General features: G+C 53.2%; 1 protein-coding gene across 2 annotated transcripts in view; it reads right to left on the minus strand.

Moving 5' to 3' along the window:
• Macrod1 (mono-ADP ribosylhydrolase 1) overlaps positions 1-12,355 on the minus strand; it is a 142,345-nt gene extending 129,990 nt beyond the window's left edge. For both annotated transcript variants that reach the window (XM_004852550.3, XM_004852551.3), the window contains exons 1-3: positions 11,891-12,355; positions 2,679-2,780; positions 2,018-2,134 (exon numbers count right to left, since the gene is read on the minus strand). In XM_004852550.3, the coding sequence (XP_004852607.1) occupies positions 2,018-2,134; positions 2,679-2,780; positions 11,891-12,188 (517 nt within the window). In that variant the 5' untranslated portion in view covers positions 12,189-12,355. The remainder of the gene's footprint in view (positions 1-2,017; positions 2,135-2,678; positions 2,781-11,890) is intronic.
• Between the last annotated feature and the right edge of the window lie 6,996 nt (positions 12,356-19,351).

Consider the following 19,351-nt stretch of genomic DNA (forward strand, 5'->3'; position numbering starts at 1 on the left):
TGACCATCGGCATCTTTAGGTAGGGGTAACACCCAGGAGGACACCAAGGGCACTGATTCCAGCCCCAACCCCACAGCAGTGATGAGCTTCTGGATCTACAGTGTCATTCACACCTCAGCATTCCCACAAACCGAAGGTGGTCTTCTATCATCCCCACAGTACAGAGGAGGAAACGAGGCCAGGCAGGTACAGAGAGAAGCAGAGTCCCCACAGAAACTGCAAACAACGTCCCCTGCCCCAGCCTCAGCACTGCCAGATACAGCTAGCACTAAAGTGCTTCTTGGACTAAGGAGCTGACAGAGCCACTGCACCTGTCTGACCAGTCACAGGGCACTTAGGAGGAGCCATTAATCAGGCTGCAGCCTCCATCTTGCTCCATCTGCATCCTGTGACACTGCCTTGGTCCTGGGTCCCCCTCATGGCCCACACCGAAGTCAACTACCAACCGGGCTGGAAAGGAGCTCCCAAGATGCCCGCTTGTCCCCTGGCCACTTTGAAGCTCACCTGTAGTCACAGGGGCCATGGACCAGGCGGGTCTTGTGGGCCTTTATGACCGTCCCCTTGGCCAGCCCAGGCCGTGTCACACAGACAGGCAGCAAGAATGCCCTTCTCCCCTGGGCCACCATGGCATCAGCCAACCAAGACATGGCTGTCTGAGCTCTGTGGCTCCCAGATGGACTCACAGACCTCGCTGCCACCGACCTGTGCCAGTGTCCTGGGGGGGCCACTCACCAGAACCAACAGGAGAACCCCAAAGGTCACCCTCTGCTCCTCCCCACCAACCACTCTGAGTGGGAACTCCTGTCTACAGGTGACTTGTTCCCTGTGTACCTGCAACAGGCAACATGGGGGAAAGGGCATAGCCCATGTGACTACAGTCCCGCCAACACCATCCAGGCAGAAATGCAGAGCAATGCCACTGTCAGAGACACCATTGAGACCACAAGCAGGAGGACTGGGGCAGGGCGAGCAGCCACCTCTGCCCACGTTCTGTAAGCTTGGTCACTTAGGGACATCAAGGGGTCACTAACAGCATCGCACCCAGAGGCACCACCAAGGGATGGCTCCCTTGCCAACACGGGGGTCACACACAGCCACTGCAAGCCCAGAGAGAGATGGAAGGAGATTCCAGAGGCTCTTGGGGGGGGCCCGAGCCTGCACAGTTGGGGAGAGGCGGGTATGGCAGGGTTTTCTCTCTGACCTGGAGCTCAAGACAAGAGGGCCTGGGGGTAGGGGCCCCGAGAAAGAGGCGCGGGGGGGGGCAGAGTGAGCAAGCCAGCTGGCCCAGCCCTCACTGCACTTGACCTCAGTCCATGAGCACCTGCATGCCTGCTGGACTTGACTGGCCCTTGACATCCCACTCCAGAGCACTCCAGAGACCTCCCCCAGAGCCTTTTGACCTCGGCCAGACAGCCACTACTGGCTGAGTAGAGCAGCAGCCGCCTGTCTCCCTCCCCCAAAGAGGCAGCCGTCTCTGACTCTGCACTCATCACAATAAACTGCCAAGCCAGCAAGAGGAGGATGCACACACTCAGGAAGCCGAGCCTCTCCTGTTTCCAGAGCTGCTGGAGAGCTGCCAGGGAATGGCAGGGGGCCTCCCTGCACCCATCCTTCCCTCTGCACACTCCCTCACCTGCCCAGGTGTAGAGGGAGTTAGAGGAAGGAAAGGGGCCGCAGCATCCCCAGGCAGAACCCTGAGGGCCTGCCCTCCGCCTTCCTGGCAGGGCAGCCCAGCCTGGTTCCAGCCATGCTCTCCCCCTGTTCCTGCCGCTAATGGCTCTCAGAGCTGTGAGGCAGCACAGCAGAGCGAGGTGCCCCGACACTGTGGGTCAGGGCTTAGAGGGAAAAGGAGCCCAAGCGGCTGACATACTGGGCTCCTGTGGCGCCAGCAGGCCATCCTTGCCTGACAGCTGAGCCTCTCTGGAGCCAGGTGGCGCCCACCCATGCCTTGTACGGCAGACTAGAGCCAAGCCAATGGGGCAGCTACCGGAGTCTCTGGCCCAGGCCAACTACTCACCGGCGTTGACAATGGCATCCACCTCTAACTTGGTGATATCGAAACAGAACAGCGAGATCTTCTCATTCAGCTGCTTATCCTTCTTGTACTTGGGCTCCTCTACTTTCACAGACACTCCTGCAAGAGGCAAGGGCTGGGAGTCACAGGACAGCCCCCACTGCAGAGGGACCCAGTCAGGGCCCACAGGCCGGCTCAACCCCACCTTGACAGTTGGCATAGTGAGGAAGGACCTGCTGTGAAGGACCTCCAACACTGCTATGGGCAGGTTCAGTGGTAATGTCATCTGTCCCCACTTTACAGATGCAGAAACTGAGGGTGGGGTGGGATAAGTGACTTGCCCAGGGTTGCTGGTTACCAGGCATAAATTCGTAGCATCCCCCCTACAAGCAAGCCCTCCACAGGTGCAAATCCCAGCTCCAGACAACCCAGTCATCACAGGCAGGTGGCTTTCGTGGCCCAGTGCCTCTTCCCTAACAGGTGTCTTGGTAATAAAAACTGTACTGGCTTCAGGCCATGTGAATAACTAAATGAGGCAGCACACTCAGAGGACCCCCACAGAGCAAGCACTGGAGTCTTCTATTTGCACAATTCTCCCAAACCAGGGTTCTAAAGGGGGTGCCCGCCAAAGAGCCAACCAGGGCCTGGCAAGAGCAAGGCCTACCTTTTGCCATCTCCTTCCATGTTGGGATCTTCTTCAGCCTCACGAAGTCCCGGCAGAAGTAATGCTCCTCCCTCTGCTTGTCACTCAGGCCTTTCAGGAAGGCTGCAGGGCAGGGTGGGTGGGCAGGAAGGAGAGTCAGGGTGGGCAGAGAGGGCATAGTCCAGTCACTCCCATCCCCAGGCCTACCCTTCCTCATGGGAATCCTGCCTACTCTAAGGATGAAACCCAGCCCCCCATCCACCCTTCCCATGGTGCTGTGGGGGGAGGGACACTCCCCTCCCTGCCTGTTGGCATCCAAGCAGCCCCAAGAACACCTTACCCTGCTCTCCTTGTTTAGAAGGGGAAACTGAGGCCAGGACGGGTGGAGGAACTGCTCAGACACCACAGACTGGTTCAGAATTCAGCCTGGCCACTTCCCAGCTGGGTTCCCATCTCCCTAGGTCCCTAATTTCTTCATCTATAGAAGGAAGATTAAGACTTCCCCAGCAGAATAATTTCAGACTCACACATGCTAAGTCTGGCAGCTTGGTGGCACTCAGTTACATTATCAACCAGTCACATTTTCAACATGATCTGGGGACAGGCCAACTGCCTTTGAAGAACTAAAGCTGGATGTAGGCACAGACCTGTAATCCCAGCACTCTGAGATGCTGAGGCAGGAGGATCTCAAGTTCCAGCCTAACCTGGGCAATTTAGTGACTTAGGAAGACCCTGTCTCAAAATAAAAACTGTTTGGGCTATGGATTTAGCTCAGTGGTTCTGCCGCCTACCTTGAAAGTGCAAGGTCCTGAGTTCGATCCCTGGTACCAAAAAAACCCAAAAAACAAAAAAACAACTTTTTAAAAAGAGATGGGAGCCAGGGATTTAGCTCAGTGGTTTCGCCACCTGCTGCGCAAGCACAAGGATCTGAGTTTGATCCCCAGTACCAAAAAAAAAAAAAAAAGAGAGAGAGAGATGGGGATGTAGCTCAGTGGGAAAGCCTTGAGTTTCACCCCTGGTACAGCAAAAAGACAAAACAAAACGCAAAACTACAGAAGCAAGCAGATCTGGTGCCTGGTATCAACATCCTTCCTGAGGATGGATGAGTTCCATCCTCACTACTGACTGAGGTCCCCGGTCAATGGCCGCCAGGCTGGAAATGTCCCCATTTTATAAATGAGGAAGCAGAGGCTCAGGGGGGCTGGAAGGCTGCCCTTGGTCACAGAGCTGGTGAGTGGAGAGCCAGGGTCACCTGCCCAAGGACTCTGGCTCTGGTGGGAGGCTCCCCCTGCGGCGGCCGCAACCCCAAGCGGGATAAGGGGGGCCCGCCCGGGCTCGCCACCGAGCAGGCCGGCGGCTCACGCGCTCCCCCTGCCGGCCCATGCCTGCCTGCGCACCAAGCTCAGGCGATGGGGCAGCCCGGAGGACGGGTAGGGTGGTGAGTGCATGCAGCAAAGGCCTCACAGCATCAAGGTACTCAAAAGGCATCCGAAAACAGGTAGGAGGGGGTGAAGGCGGAAGGGCCGCCTCCTGGAAGCTCCTATAGAAATGCCCTTCTCCCACCAAAGCCATTCATCCATCCAAGCCTCTATCCTTCATCCGTGCACTAGTGACAAGACCCCGAGGAGAGTGAGAGCACTGGCTGACATACACCACAGAGAGGCCCAGTTCAGAGTCAAGTTCAATGCTACGGGGGATTACGAGAAACAGCAGATAGCACCACAAACTTTGTAACTGCCACTACAGCCAGGACCATGATGTGTGGCAGCCACTTCTCACCTGGGTCCACTGCATTTATTGGGCATCTATGACATGCAGGTCCTATACTCGGGCCACTTGTTTAACGTGGTGTAAACAAGGTCGTGGCCCTTGCAAACCTAAAATCCAGCTGAAGCCAGGTGTGTGCCTATAATCCCAGCACTCAGACCACTGAGGTGGGAGGGTCAGTGAAAGTTGGAGGCCAGCCTAGCCCACCTAGTGAGTTGAAGGCCAGCCTGGACTACATAGTGAGACTCTTTCTCAGAAAAATAAATAAATAAAATAAAATCCAGTCACAGACACTGAGGCTGATCCAAGTATCACACAATCTAGCACTCAAATTCTGAGAAAGACCAAGAAAGAGACATTCTGGGGCTGGGAGAGGAGGTGACTGGAACCCTGGGGGACACTGGGAAGGGAGAGGGGAGGGAGGTAGTTTGAGCTGGAAGAGTACTCCCAGCAGAAGGGACATCTAAGAAGAGGGTGGGGAATGACCCACAGCAGAACCTCAAAGGCCTGGTAAGGATCCATTTCACCCCAGACACCATAATTAGGTCAAAAATGCTGTCACCAGACACAGGTTAAGGCCATCCCTGAAAAGTGCCACTGCCATTCTAAGAGCCAAGGCCACTCCTACCACCTTCCCTCTCTAGTGTCCCCCGATGCTCACACCCCGTTTCCCTGCCTCCTCTCCCAGGCACATGACCTGGAACAAGATCTGAGGTGCCCTGGGGCTCCTTTCTTGCGGAAGGGGGTGCTAAGATTGGAAAGAAGCCGAAGAACCCTCCAAGCCTCCACTATAGAGACACAGATACAGTGGCACATAGCTGTAGACCTAGCACTTGGGAGGCTGAGGCAGGAGGACTGATTGAGCCCAGGAATCTGAGCCCAGGCCAGGCTACAGAGCAAGGCCCCATCTCAAAAAAAGAAACAAGGATACGGAAAGCTACCTCCTGATCTGCGCTACATAATTAGTGGTCCGGGCTTAGTGTATATAAGCACAGAGGTGGGCTGCTGGTCAGTGGCACCTCCAAGGGAAAAGACCGAATTGTAGAGGAGAGGCCAGGCTTGATCAGTTAATAAATATTTATGGAGCATCCAGGCAGGTGAGCTCCAGGGGAAGGGAGAACAGGAAAGCACCCAGGAGGAGGTAACCTCAACCCCTCTGGTCTGTTCCCAGGAGCTCCATGTCACTAGAGGAAACCCCACCACTAGCAGAATCTCCCCCCAAATTCTTGCTCTCCCCCTGGAGGCTGCAGTTCTGCTTTGGAAATGGACTCCCTTTCCCTCCCCACTCCTCCTCCAGCTGCACTGAGACACTGAGAAAGAAACTGCAGCCATCAGACGCTGCTACCTCCCCTAGCTCTCTCCCCCACCTCCCCCTCTCCCCCATCTGCTGGCGCCTGGTCCTGCCTCCCTCTGGTCACCAGGCATGAAGGTCCTTCCCTCCTTGTTCTTCCCCCTGCCCAGCTGCCCTGGTCCTCAAACACTCATGGCCCCTGGACCCCACACTCCCCCGCTGTCTACGGGCCTCCTCCACATCTTCCCTCCCAGGCTCCCCTCAGCCCCTTCTTCACCAAGGTCAAGGTCATGGTCACTACACCTGGTGCATCCTCCCTTGTGGACTGGAAGTCTCCAGCTGCCTCGCCTCTTCTTTCAACCCATACCCTCCCTAGATCTCCACATCAATCCCAGGATTCAAACTGTTTTATGTACCAGGCTGGCCCTCCTCTACTCTGAGCCAGTCCATAGGCCCCCTTGCTCTCATCCCTCAAAGCTCACAAGTGCAAAACACAATTTTGACTCCTTCCTCCAAAACATGGTATTCCCACCTGGCCCCTCTTCCCTTTCTTTTCTTGGACCCTAAACCAGTGGTCCCTTCTTTTCCTTCCTCGTACCTCAAGTCCCACCCAGCTGTAGGCCTCTTAAGAGTCACCCCCACCACAGGCACAGTGCACAGCACGTGTGAACATCCATGGGGAGCTGTGGGATGAACCATTAAATGAATGAGCTGACAGCCAAAGACCAAGGGGGAGTTTGAGAAGAGATGGCTCTTCCAGGCAAGGGGACCCACGTGTGCCAATGCCCTGAGGATAGGGGAGCATGGGGTGGAGAAATGGGGAGAAGCCAGAATGGCTGAGCCAGACAGCAAAGCCCAGGGTGTCAGGGTGAACTGGTGGGGCCAGCTCCCTGCTAGGATGGTGCTGTTATTCCTCCTGCACAGCAGGCCCCATGAATTGTGGGGTCCGGACCGCCCAACATCACGTTCAAGGGTGGCTGCCCTTCTGGAGCCTCAGTTTCCTCACTTCTGCAGTGGAGACCCCAGTGGCTTGCACTGGGGTCAGAAAGGAGGGGCCAACTTGACACATCCACCTCACTCACCCTGTCAGTGAGCAGAGACAAGACAAGCCAGACAAGACACAACTGGGGAGGAGAAATTGTTTTCCAACTGGAGCACTTAGGAGGTGGAGGAGCTTTTGAAATTATTTGGGTCCCTTGTGCTCGTTTCATCAGCACATACACTAAAATTATTTGGGTCCCCATATTGGTCATGCCTGAAGACGGCCCCTGGCCTTGGCATGGCCGAGTGTGGGCACTGCCAGCCAGCTGGGCCCAGGGCCAGAAAGCCAAGGCTCCTGCTGTGAGGATGACAGCCTGTTGCCTGGCTACAGACCAACCCACCAGCCATGCACATGTGGCGCCACTGAGGCTGGGTCGGCCCTGAGCAGCCCAGGGTACCAGAGACACCCCAGGCCCTTCAGCAGATATCAACTGGCTGGTCTCACCGCCTTGCTTTATGTACACCTCTGATCACAAGCAAATAAAAGAAACATGGGGAATTGTCCCCCCCAACCACAGTGACCTGGTCTGTGTGACCCCTTCTTTCCACTGAAGTCCTAGAGACAGCACTGCTTCCCGGAGACAGAATCCTGGCTCTGCCACCAACCTGCTTGGCACCAACCATGGGAACATCTGTCAGCTTGTCCCTGCCATTCTGAGGGTCCCATGAGCACCTCGAAAGGCCAGCATGCCAAGTGCAGTGTCCCCATCTCCAGAACAAGGTTTCAGCCCAGCTGACCCCTGAAATTGCTATACTCCACACAACGGTCCCTGATTTACCGGGAAGGAAAAAGTCAACTGTGCCTCTCTTCTGCCCTGAGGTTTGGGCCTCACCCGCCACCCGTGCACCACAGGCTGCCCCCTCCCTGTGAGGCTGGGCACGCACCCCATGCACTCTAACGCAGTCCACCTCCTCCTGCCAGGGCAGATACAGACTTAAAGCATAAGTGAGTTTTATTTTTTATCAAAGATGTAAAACACGCATTTTCATTTTCTTTCATTTTTGCAGAGGCGAAAGTATTTCACAGCTCACTGAGACAAGTGTTGTAAAAAGATGTTCACAGTAAATTTTGATGGGGAAGCCTGACCCCTTACTCGGCTTCCAGCAGCTCATGGGCACCAGAGCTGAGCAGGAGGAAGCGGCTCCACCAGGGCCATAAAGTACAATGGACAAACGGGAATTCAATGATGTGCTTTAAGGAGTGTCTTTATGGCACTTCTGAAGCTGGTGTTCAGGGAGGCGAGGGCAGGCCACGAAGAGGGCTCAGCTTCTGGAAACTGCGGGTGGGCAGGGCTAACAGCACTGGGTGCCAGAATGCATCTCGGAGTCTGGACTCAGTGGGAGGGGCACTGATTGAATGGTCACCATGCCCCAGAGGCAGGGGCTCGGCAAAGCCTATGGCACACCAAGGGAGTGACAGAGCACAAGGCACTCCAGGGCTGTCCCCATTGCTTCCACCTGCACTGGCACATGCCAAGGCTGCATCCCCATGACAGGTGAGAGAACTCCATGCCCCTAATTCCTGGAAAATGTGCCAGCTTGACAGTCACATCAGTCCCCTGGGACCTAAAATCAGCCCTGGCCCCTGCCCAGTGTTTTATGAGCCCAACCAGATGCCACCAGGGAGGGGACACATGGCCCAGAATGTGCAGGGGCACCTCCAGCACTGCAGACTGCAAGCTCCCAGGGTCGCTGTGCCCATCACAGATTAGAGATAAGAGATGGGCACCAGCAGGGACAAGGAAAGGGACCCTATGCAGGGCGCCACTCTTTTGAGCCGGGGACTTCACACTGAGCTACATCCTCAGCCCTTTCATTTAGGCCCCAGGATCGCTGTAAGTTGCTAAGCTGCCCAGACTGGACCCGAATTTAGGATCCTCCTGCCTCAGCCTCACAGAGTGCTGAGATCACAGACATGCAACACCACTACCTGACTATCCCTTTTCATGAGGTCCCAACACAATCTCCAAGCAGGTGCCATTGTCCCATTTTACAGATGAGGAAAATGAAGCTTGGAGAGCATGGAAGCCATAGCACTGGGGACTAGCCAGGCCTAAAGTCAGCAAGGCCACTCCTCTTTTTAGCATAAGGCTCTGTCCTCAGTGTGGGCTGGGACAAAGGACAGAGACCAGGGCCCAGAAGCCCCAGCAGTCTCATTATAAATCCCCTCATGCCCACCTGCCTTCACAGCACAATGGTTTCAGTCTGCTGAGAAAGTGACGCAGGGGATAAGGAGACATGGTGCACCCAGAACTGAGGGGATTAAATTGGAGAAATGCACAGCTGGCCAGTGAAATCAGGCACTGTAGGAGTCTGCCAATAAGACTGGACTCTCAGCCAGGTGTGATGGTGCAGCTCTGTAATCCCAACACTGGAAGGCTGAGGCAGGAGGGTCACAAGTTCCAGCCCAGCTTGGGCAACTTAATGACTTGAGGAAAATAAAATAAAAATTTAAAAGGGTTGGAGATGTAACTCAGTGCTACGGCCCGAGGTTCAATTCCTAGTACTGAAAAAAGGAGGAAGAGACAAAACGGAGAGTGAGAAGACCGACGACCTCCAGGGGGCACTAGTGAGAGGAAGTTCTTTCTGGGGATGGCAATGTGTCACCTGCTGCCCACAGGGGTGACCACACGAGGGGTGGGCACTGTACACTCAAGACTGGGACCCTGGGTGCATGCCACTGCAGGATCCAACTCAGCTCCAAGTGCAATTTAACATAATGAAAGAAGTGTCAGAAGTGGGAAGCACCACAGCTTAGACCAATCAGAGGCAGAGGCCAGCTGGGCCAGCCCTGCAGACCTCCCATTGATTCTCCCCTTCAAAGGGTGCAGTGTGTGCCTCAAATGAATGGGACCCTGGGTCCCCTCCCCAGCACCACCTATAAAACAAATTTAAAAAAAACAACAGGAGGAGCCCACCTACCCTCCCCTGGAGTGTGGTCCAGGCTCCTGGCTCACTTCTAAGTCCGTAACGTGGAAGAGGTAGAGTGGGACTCTGAAGATGAGTCACCAAAAGGCACTTCAGCTTCCAGCTTATTCTCCCAGCCCCTGCACCTGCATCCCGTGCTCACGTCAGTGAGATGTTGGGGCAGCAGACCCTCCAGCCTGATGTAGCCCCTGCCAACCTCACAGGGACCTGAACCAGAAGCACCCTGCTAACCACTCCCAGATTCCTGACATCTGTGGCCAAGATGACACATAGCAGTGTCTCAAATCACTAAGATGTGGGGCACTTTCTCACACAGCAACAAAGGATTACAACACAGCCCACCATCTGACACCAACTGTAAAGTGCTGCACTTGAGTGCTGGCATCTGTGGGTTTCTAGGATGAGACTGCAGTTGGTGGCAGTGGGACCCCCTACTTTAGCACTGTCCCCTGGCTGTGACCAGCTTTCATTCCACAATGGGCCTGGAATCTCCTGCTCCAGCCAGCTCCTTCCTCTCAGGACTCAGTTCAGGTCACTTCCCCTGAGAAGCCTCAGACCTTGCCAGCTCAGGTTGCCCTATGGCCCTTTCTTTCTTTCTATTTACTTTTTTCCCCCATGGAGCTGGGGATAAAATCAAGGGCCTCAAATATGCTAGCTTCTACCACTGAGGTACCTCCCAGCCCTTTTTTTTTTTAGTGATAGGGTCTCACTAAGTTGCCAGGCTGGCCTCAAACTTGGGATCCTCCTACCTCAGCCTCCTATCCAACTGGCATTACTGGCATGTGCCACCACAACTCCACTGCCATACTCTCTTCATGGTGCTGATGTTACCTGGCATCATCTCCTCTGCCTGAATACATCGCTACTGTTCCCTCCTCCTGCTCTGTGAGGCCAGGGAGCCCTGGCCTGGTCTGACTCATGGCTGTATGCCAGCACCAAAACAGTGCTGGCCACATGCCAGACACCCAATAAGAAATGCAGTGCATGAGTGGTTAGAAATCCCAATTCCAGCAGAAGTCACAGCCTGGGAGCCCACGTCCCATGGCCTCTCCAGGCCCAGTACTCCCAGTGGCTGGGGGGACCTAGGGGCTGGATCTTTCCTGACGGAGAGCAGGGTGGTTGGTATACAGGGCTCTCTGCCAGCTGCAACCAGCAAGATTTGAGGGGTGACAGGTTCTCTGTTTGCTCAGAGAGCAATATAAGGTGTTTCAGAGTCCCAGGGAAGGCAATGCAATTCAAACACAGAAACAAGTCATTCTGATTTCTACTGCTATTTTCTACAGTGCCCAAACAGCCACTTTCCCTTTCGTCCAGCCCTGCCCTGAGTCACACCAGCCAGCAACCCAACGCTACCCAATGGGTAGCGTTTGATGCCCTTTTGAAAGAGGATCCAGCCAGGAGTCCCAGGAGTCAGGGGCAGGCTCTGAAGGACAGGAGCAGCTGGGCACAGGACAGGGCTATTTGGGGCTCTGCAGGTGCCCTCTCCTCCTTTGCCAGTCAAGGGACTCATGCCCATCTAGGATCCCTGATGGATCCAGAACCTATGTCCCTCAAGGACAAGGAGGAAGTAGTTTGCTTCTTTGGGGGTGTAGAGATCTGTGGTCCTCACAGGCAAACACCCCAACTCCATGGGCTCCCCAGTTTCAAACCTCTGTTACCCAGGAAAGGGCAAAGACTGCTCCCAAGTGGCCACAAGCCAGGAGGGTCAAAGGGTACCAGACCACGTGCCCAGGAGACCTGCACTGGGGTCGGGTTTGGGCAGGTCAGACCTGCCCAGGGAGGTCACTCTGTGGTGCCATCTAACCCCCAAGACAGGCTGCCAGCCCCTCAGTCCTTGCCCCACCATGCGCCTCAGATGCCACCACCTGAGAACCATACTATGAGGAGGTCTGGATCCTAACCCCAAATTGGTTGAGTGACCTTAGGGAACTGGGTTGGGCCCTGGGCCTCAGTTTCCCTCCTGCACAGGAGTACAGTAGGTGCCCTGGGACCCTTCTATGGGGAGGCTGCCGGCAGACTGGACCTGATGTGGGGGGCGGGCGTGGGGGGCAGGACGCGCGGAGGGGGCGTGGTTGTGGGGGAGGGGTCCACCTGCGGGCGGAGGGCCCTCAACTTCCCAGGTCTCGCGTGGGAGAGGGTGCTCCCAGGGCTCTGTCGGACAGGAAGCCCCACGTGGGTCGCCCTCACCCCTCTCGCTCCCACTTACATTTTGCCTCCTTCCAGTCGGTGGAGGTGCTCAGGTCCACCTTCGCGGCCATGGCCAGAGGGGCCCAGGTGCGCACCCCGGCCGGCCGTCCTGTCGCCGCCGCCCCCCAAGCCCCAACTCCCGCCGAGGTCCGCGCGCGGGGTCCGAGCGCGCCTAGGGACGCCGAGGGGCCACACGCCCTACCCCAGGTCCTCGAGGCCCCCGCCGGGGGACCGGGCCAGGGGCGCGGGGCGACCAGCAGCTGCCCCGCCGCGCGCAGCTGTGCCAGGCGACCGGACACGAGGCCCTGCAGCGACATGGATTGGCGTCGCGCGGCGGTTCTCCGCCCACTTGGACTCTATTTACGGTGCTCGGGAGACTCTCTCCCTTATTTACTCAGGGACCTGGTGGCGCGTGCCAACACAGGGCAACCTGCTTGGAGCCGGCGGGCGGCGCAGCCAGAAAACCCGCGCGCGCCGCTGGGCACCCTGGAACTTGTAGTCCGGGCTGCTGGCTGGGGCCGCGCACTTGTATACACACGTACGAGCCCCGCCCGGGCCTCCGCCCGCCTCGGGCGCCAGAGCACCGCCCACGCCCGCCCTGTCCCCAAGTCCCTCCTCCACTGTAGCGGCGTCCTCAGTTCCTGGGACAGCAGAATCTCGGCTCCCCGGCGCCGCCTGCAGCTCCCAGACACCTGGGCGAGCGGACGCGTCTCAGAGCGCGGGACGAACTCGGGGAAACGAGCACTCCCCATCCCGTCTCAGTCCCCAGGAGCCGCGAGTCCTCGCTGGTCACCGGGAGATGACAGGTGCCCGGAACGAGTATATCCGGTTGAGCGACCTCCCCCAGACCTGTAACCCCAGAGGTGAAGGCGCGGCGGCGCTGAATCTAAGGCAGACAGGGAGTCTCGGGTGCAAGAGTGGGGTTTGATGGCAGAAATTTGGGTGCCAAGTGCCACTCTTGGATGGAAGAATTGGGGTGATTAGTTCCTTTTTTCTTTTTTTTGGTACCGCGGGTCGAACTCGGGTCCTTGTGCTTGCAAGGCAAGCAGCAGAACCACTGAGCTAAATCCCCAGCCCATGGGGTGATTTTTTCTTTATATTTCCCTAATTCCTTTTTTTTTATTTCCCTAATTCTTTCCAGAATATGAGGATGGATTTTTAAATACTAATATTTTAATATTTTTTCTATTACTGTTAAGATTTTAAAGATATTTTTATTTTACATATACATATTGTTTGTTTTATTGTTTTGCACACTGGGAATTTAACCCGGGCCTCCCATGGAGCTACATCCCCAGCCCTTTTTATTATTTATTTTGAGGCAGAGTCTTGCTAAATTGCCTCAACTAGGCTCCAATTTGCTGTCCTCCTGCCTCCACCTCACAAAGATCTAGGATTACAGGCATGTACCACCACACCTAGTTTTAAAGTTATTTTTGATAAGTATAATAATGGTTATGAATTCCAGCCCAGCCTGAGCAATTTAGCAATTTACCAAGACCTTCTCTCCAGATTTTTAAAAAATGAATAAAAAGGGCTAAAAGGAAAAGCTATGAACATTTTCCCATGAGTTGTGACCCTTCCCCACATTCTTCTGTCCCTCGTAATTAGGAAACCCATTAAATCTGTTTACTGTACAAAACATTCCAGATCAAGAGACATTGAACCTCTTGAATAGGAAACTTTGTGCAAACACCAGATGGACCAGTGACCCCAGACTCAGAGACCAAATCCCGGGCCTTTTTTGGGGGGTGGGGGACAGGATCTCTATGTAGTTCAAGCTGTCCTTGAACTCACTATGTAGCCCAGGCTGTCCTGCAACTCTTGACTAATCCTACTTCAGCTTCCAGAGTGCTAGGATTACAGGCATATGCCACAACACTTGGCTCCTCGGTCTTTTTAACGCCTTATAGGTAAACCCTTACTCTGTAAGAGAGAGTTGCACTTTGCACTTTGGACCCAATGGCCCCTTCCAAGTCTTTATCCTAAATAATAAAGCCTGTCCTTGCTGCAAGTTTTTCTTTCTCCTTTTATTTCTTTTTCTTTTCTTTTTTTTTCTTTTTGATACTGGGTTTGGAACTCACGACCTTGTGCTTGCAAGGCAGGTGGTAGCACCACTCACCACTGAGCTAAATCCCCGGCCCTCTCCTTTTATTTCTTACAAGGGCTGAGGATCTAACTTAGTCCCCATTACCGCAATAATAATAATAATAATAATAGTAATAATAATAATGGTTATATTTCAGGGCTGAGGTGTAGCTCAGTGGTAGAACACTTGTCTAGCATGTGTGAGGCCCCGGTTTCCAACCTCAGCCCTGAGGGGGGAAAAAAAATAGATGCATTTCTGTGCCTGAGACTACGGAGCCAGGGTCCCAAAGAAGATCCAGTACTGGCCTTGCTGCCTGGGTGCAGTGGCCTCTGGAGACTCCAGCTTCTTAAGCTGTATACTAGGAATAAGGCCTGCCTAGGTTGCAAGTCTGCCCGTGGGGTAATAACCCTGGGCAGCTTTAGACAGAAAATCAGACTGGAGGAGGATCAGCACAGACACCTGGAAGTGAAGTAGACACTGATCAGTCTGGGAGAGAGGATAAGTGGGACAGATCAGAAACCAGGGGCCATAAAAGAAGGACCAGCCACACACCCCCCATATTCCAGGACCACGAGCAGGCCCTCCAACCCCATCCTAAACGGGTCAGCAGGAGTGGTTCAGGCTGTGGGCCTCAGGCCCTCAGGCTGAGCTCAGCTGGCCATGTGTCCATCACCTCCAATAACTCAGCATCTCAAGAGTGGCCTTGCTGGCTGTATATGGGGAGCTGGGCACCAGCCAGCAGCTCCTTGTGTCCTCGGATCCCAACGGCCTCTAGCTGCATTAACTGGTGGGATAGATGAGCAGCCAGGACTGGCCTGAGGTCAACACCATACTGAGATTTGGCGTCTCGAGTCTCCACCCTCACTTTGGCCCAGGCCTGATTGATCCCCATCTGCAGTCTTAAATGCTTAGGCAGATGTCACTGATTCCTGATGTGAGACATGTGACTGAGCCTCTGAGTTAGTCTCCTATTGTTGCTGTGATGTTACCACAAATCTAACAGCTTAAACAATACCGCTTTGTTATCCTTCAGTTCTGTAGGACAGAAATCTGACATGAGTCACTAAAATCAAGGAATCCACAGGGCTATGCTCCTTCCTGGAAGCTCTAGGGGAAAAGCTCTTTACAACTTTTCCAGAGACCACCCATGTTGTTCCTTGACCCATGGCCCCTTCTTCCAGCTTCAAAGCCAGCAGCAGTGTGACATCTTTCTTCCCAACACTCCAGCCTTTCTTTGTTTTGTTTTGTTTTGTTTTGTTTTGAGACTGGGTCTCCCTACCTAGTCCAGGTTGGCCTTGAACTCACTATGTAGTCTATAGGTTGGACTCAAATTGAACCATGATCCTCCTGCCTCAGCCTCCCAAGTGCTGGGATTACAGGTGTGTGCCACCACACCTAGCCTTTTTGTTCTTTTAATTTGGTACTGGAGACTGAACCCAGGGCCTCATGCACACTAGGCAAGTGCCCTACCATACCGATAACTCAGCTATGTCCCAGCCCAGCTATGTCCCACTAAGTTGCCCAGCCTAGCCTTGAACTTGCAATAATCCTGCTCCAGCCTCTAGAGTAGTTGGTATTATAGGCATTAGCTATAGGCCCAGCCAGCCTTTCCCTCTGACTGCCTGTCTCCCTCTTCCATTTACAAAGACTCAAAGATTACATGAGTCCACCTGAATAATCCATAATAATCTCTACTTAAAGTCAGCTGGTGCTGGGTGTGGTGGCACTCAGGAGGCTCAGGCAGGAGAATCACCATGAGTTTGAGTCCAGACTGGGGTACATAGTGAGTTTAAGGCCAACCTAAACTGAATAGGGAGACCCTGTTTTAAAAAAAAAGTCCAGGGCTGGGGATTTAGTGGTGCTGCTGCCTGCCTCGCAAGTGCAAGGTCCAAGTATAGCACTTCGCCTCTTCCCTACTCCCTTTCACCTTCATAAACTAGATAAATCAAACAGACTGTGTCTGTTTGTCTAAGATTGTAGACCCTGGATGGCACAGCCCCAGGAGACAGTTATATTATGTATCCTTCTTCCTTGTTCCCTTTCTATGCATGCCCAGATCACGAGACAATCATGCTACGTTCAGCATGCTATGTTCAGCCTAGGCCACGTAGCACTAGTTACCCTGCCTTCTCTCCTGTTTGTCTTACACTATAAACAAAGAGCGCACCAGACCCCAGGCTGCCATTAGCTCCCAACAGGCCATGGCTGTACCTGGTTCCAGCTTTCAAGCGTAATCTTGGTGTTCTTCATTTTTCTTCATTTTTGCTCATCTCCCACTCCTCTCCCTGGCTTCAGACCCCACGCTATGTGGATCAGGGCAGAATTCCTCTTTGCCAGAAAAAACACCTGTTGTAGTCAGTGTTTCAAAGGGAATAGATTTAATACAGGACACACACACACAAAATAAGACATAATTTATAGTATTATTTTATAATAATTCACCCAAAAAGTTAAATGCAGAGGAGTGCAGTAGATCTGTCCATACACTAGAGACCTGAAGAATCCAGCTGAGGGCCTGGATCCCACAGCAATCCCCCACACAGGTCCAGCTAGAGGCCTAGAACCCAAGGCAATGTCCTCCAGAAGTCCAGCCAGAGGCCTAGAGCCCACGGCAATGTCTTATGCGAGTCCATACTGAGGATCTGCAGGGGTCGGGGATGTAGCTCAGTGGTTCCGCCACCTGCCTCGCAATTGCAAGGTCCTGAGTTCGATCCCTGGTACCAAAAAAAAAAGGATCTGCACCAGGAAGGCCCAAAGACCAGTGGTGGAAGCTAAAAAGCCTGCACCAGTGGGATGAAGCCTCTGTGCTGCCAGGCTGAGGGATCTGTGCTGGAGCCAGGAAGCCATGCTCAAAGCAAAGATCAGAGCTCCCTGATGAGAGCAACAGCCATCCCCAGTGACAGTGAGGACCCGAGCTCTGACAGGAGAACAGCCAAGTTTGTATCAGGAAAACCAGCCACCGTAAGGCAGGCTTCTCCAAGAAAATCAACAGCAATAGTATTCCCCTTCAATTCTCTTTTTATGCCATTGGTAACAATCCTCAGGTGGGTCTTCCATACCCAGAACCACACTGACTCAGTTCATCTGGGCATTCCAAGTTGACCATTAGTTAATCCACCAGGACACCATATCCAAGGATTAGGATGTGGACATTTGGAGGGTCTTCATTCTGCCCTAACATACCTTTCCTGGCAAAGTCCAGAGAGGGGGATATGGAGACAGCACTGGGTCCCAGCCAAAAAAAAAAAGTCTTGCTGCCTAACCAGGAGGTGGCCTTCCAAAGCACCCTGGACACCCTGGCATCTCCTCCCAAAATGCCCACTCGGTACCGGCTCCTCCTCTTTCCTTCTGCTGGAACTCAACTCTGTTCTCACATGGGGGCCTAGATAGACAGAGCTCCAGCCCACAGTCCCCCAAGACCTCGTGTGGCAGGTCCCGGGCCAAGGGCACAGCAAGTCTGGGCAGGATCTTCCCCAGGACAGAGAAGATGTCTTTATAGAACCCTGCCATCGGCTGGGCACTGAAGAGGCGTATAGGGCACTTCAAGCCTGAAGTCTCTGGACTTCAGAGTCCTCCAGCAGGGCCACAGGACAGTGTTGTCAGCTGAGGAATTTTAATGCTGCAGAGGGGCTTTCATGCAGAAAAAAGCTACCAACTGCTGCCTGTATTTAAATTAATGCTGTATTTATTAAACATATAAATTTAAAAAGAGCTAGTTTTTCTTAAACATCCAAGAGCAACCTGCAAATTTAGTTTTCTATTTATAAATCTACTAATTTTTATAAAAATAAGAACAATTGCTTTCACTGTCCTTAGATTAATATTTAATTAACTCATAAATTCAACAGATTAAATTCTTCTAAAAATGAATGCCAATTATAAACTTAGGTAATTAAATTCCCAAATAGATTTTAAACTACATTTCACAGAGCTGAAATACAGTTGTCAGTACCTAAACACCTTGTGCTTCTACAGAAGAGATTTACACACCTAATAAGCACATTTTTCCCCAGATCATTTAAGTAACTCTTGCACACTAATAGACTAAACTATAAAAAATGTGGTGGTGGCCGAGTGTGATACCACAAACCTGGAATCCTAGCCTTTTGGGAGGCTGAGACAGGAGAGTTTGACCCAACTTGGGTAATTTAGCAAGACCCTGTCTCAAAAAATAAAATAAAATGGAGCCAGGCATGGTGGTGCATGCCTGTAATGCCAGCACTCAAGAGGCTGAGGCAGGAGGATCACCACAAGTCTGAGGCCAGTCTGGACCACATAGTAAGACCTTGTCCCTCCAAAAAAATGAAAAGAAAAAGAGGTTGGCTATGAAAAAGAAAGGGGTGGTGGAGTGCCCTTGGATTCTATCCCTAGTGCTTAAAAAGGGGCCAGGAGGGCCGGGGATTTAGCTCAGTGGTTTTGCCGCCTGCTGTGTAAGCACAAGGACCTGAGTTTGATCCCCAGTACCAAAAAAAAAAAAAAAAAGTGACTTGGTGCCTAGTACTGAAAAAAAATGTGGTGGACCCTTACTTGGCATGTTTAAGGCCCTGTGTTCAATCCCTAGCCCTGAAAAAAAATTTAAATATGCTAAGTAAGATCTTATAAATATTCAAATGCTGTTTCTGAATTTAGATCTCCTTCCACTGTTGCATTTATCTTTTGCTTCGTAATAAACCAGTGAAAATTTGCTGGCTTAAAATAACAGTGATTCTAAGTCAGCAATCTGGGCTGGGAAAAGCTGGCTGGCTCATCTGCTGGTGTCACCTGGGTCACCGTCCACCTGCGGCCTATGGTCATCTCACAACTGCAGGGGGACCAGAGGTCCAGATGACCTCACATGTGTGACCGTGTGACCAGAGGTTGGTGCTTGCTGTCAGCTGGGGTTCATGGTTCTGCCCTACTTGACCTCTTTCTTACCTCTCCAGGCCACAGAGCCAGCTGCCCAGAGGGCAAACTCACAGTGTCCACGGAGCGGGACCTGCAATGAGATTGGACCCCAGTGGGGAGGGCGGTTGTCCTGATGCTGCTGTGCAAGTGAAGGCCAGTGCCAGACCCAGGGGGACCTACGTACTTCTGACCCAGGCTTTGTAGGAAAGCCCAGTGCACCACTGTCTCCTGAGACTCTGTCAGTGCCAGCCCCATCCCATTCTTCGCATTTTTCTCCTCATCAGCCAGATGAGTGCCCGTCTTTGTTCCTGGCTCCTCCTAACATCTGCTCTGGGCAATGACATTTTTCATCCCACCCCTCATCCAAGTTGTAATGAACTCCTCAGGTTTCACTTTATTACCAGCCCACATTTCATTTTACTGTGGGTTTCACTGGCCACGTTGTGTAGTCATTGTGTTGGGAGCTGTGTAGGGAAGGATGGGTGACGTGGTATGAAATATGCAGAG

The sequence above is a fragment of the Heterocephalus glaber genome, unplaced genomic scaffold (genome assembly GCF_053883595.1).
Source record: "Heterocephalus glaber isolate CG9 unplaced genomic scaffold, H.glaber_assembly_v1.0 deba00000594, whole genome shotgun sequence".
In the NCBI taxonomy this organism is placed as follows: domain Eukaryota; kingdom Metazoa; phylum Chordata; class Mammalia; order Rodentia; family Bathyergidae; genus Heterocephalus; species Heterocephalus glaber.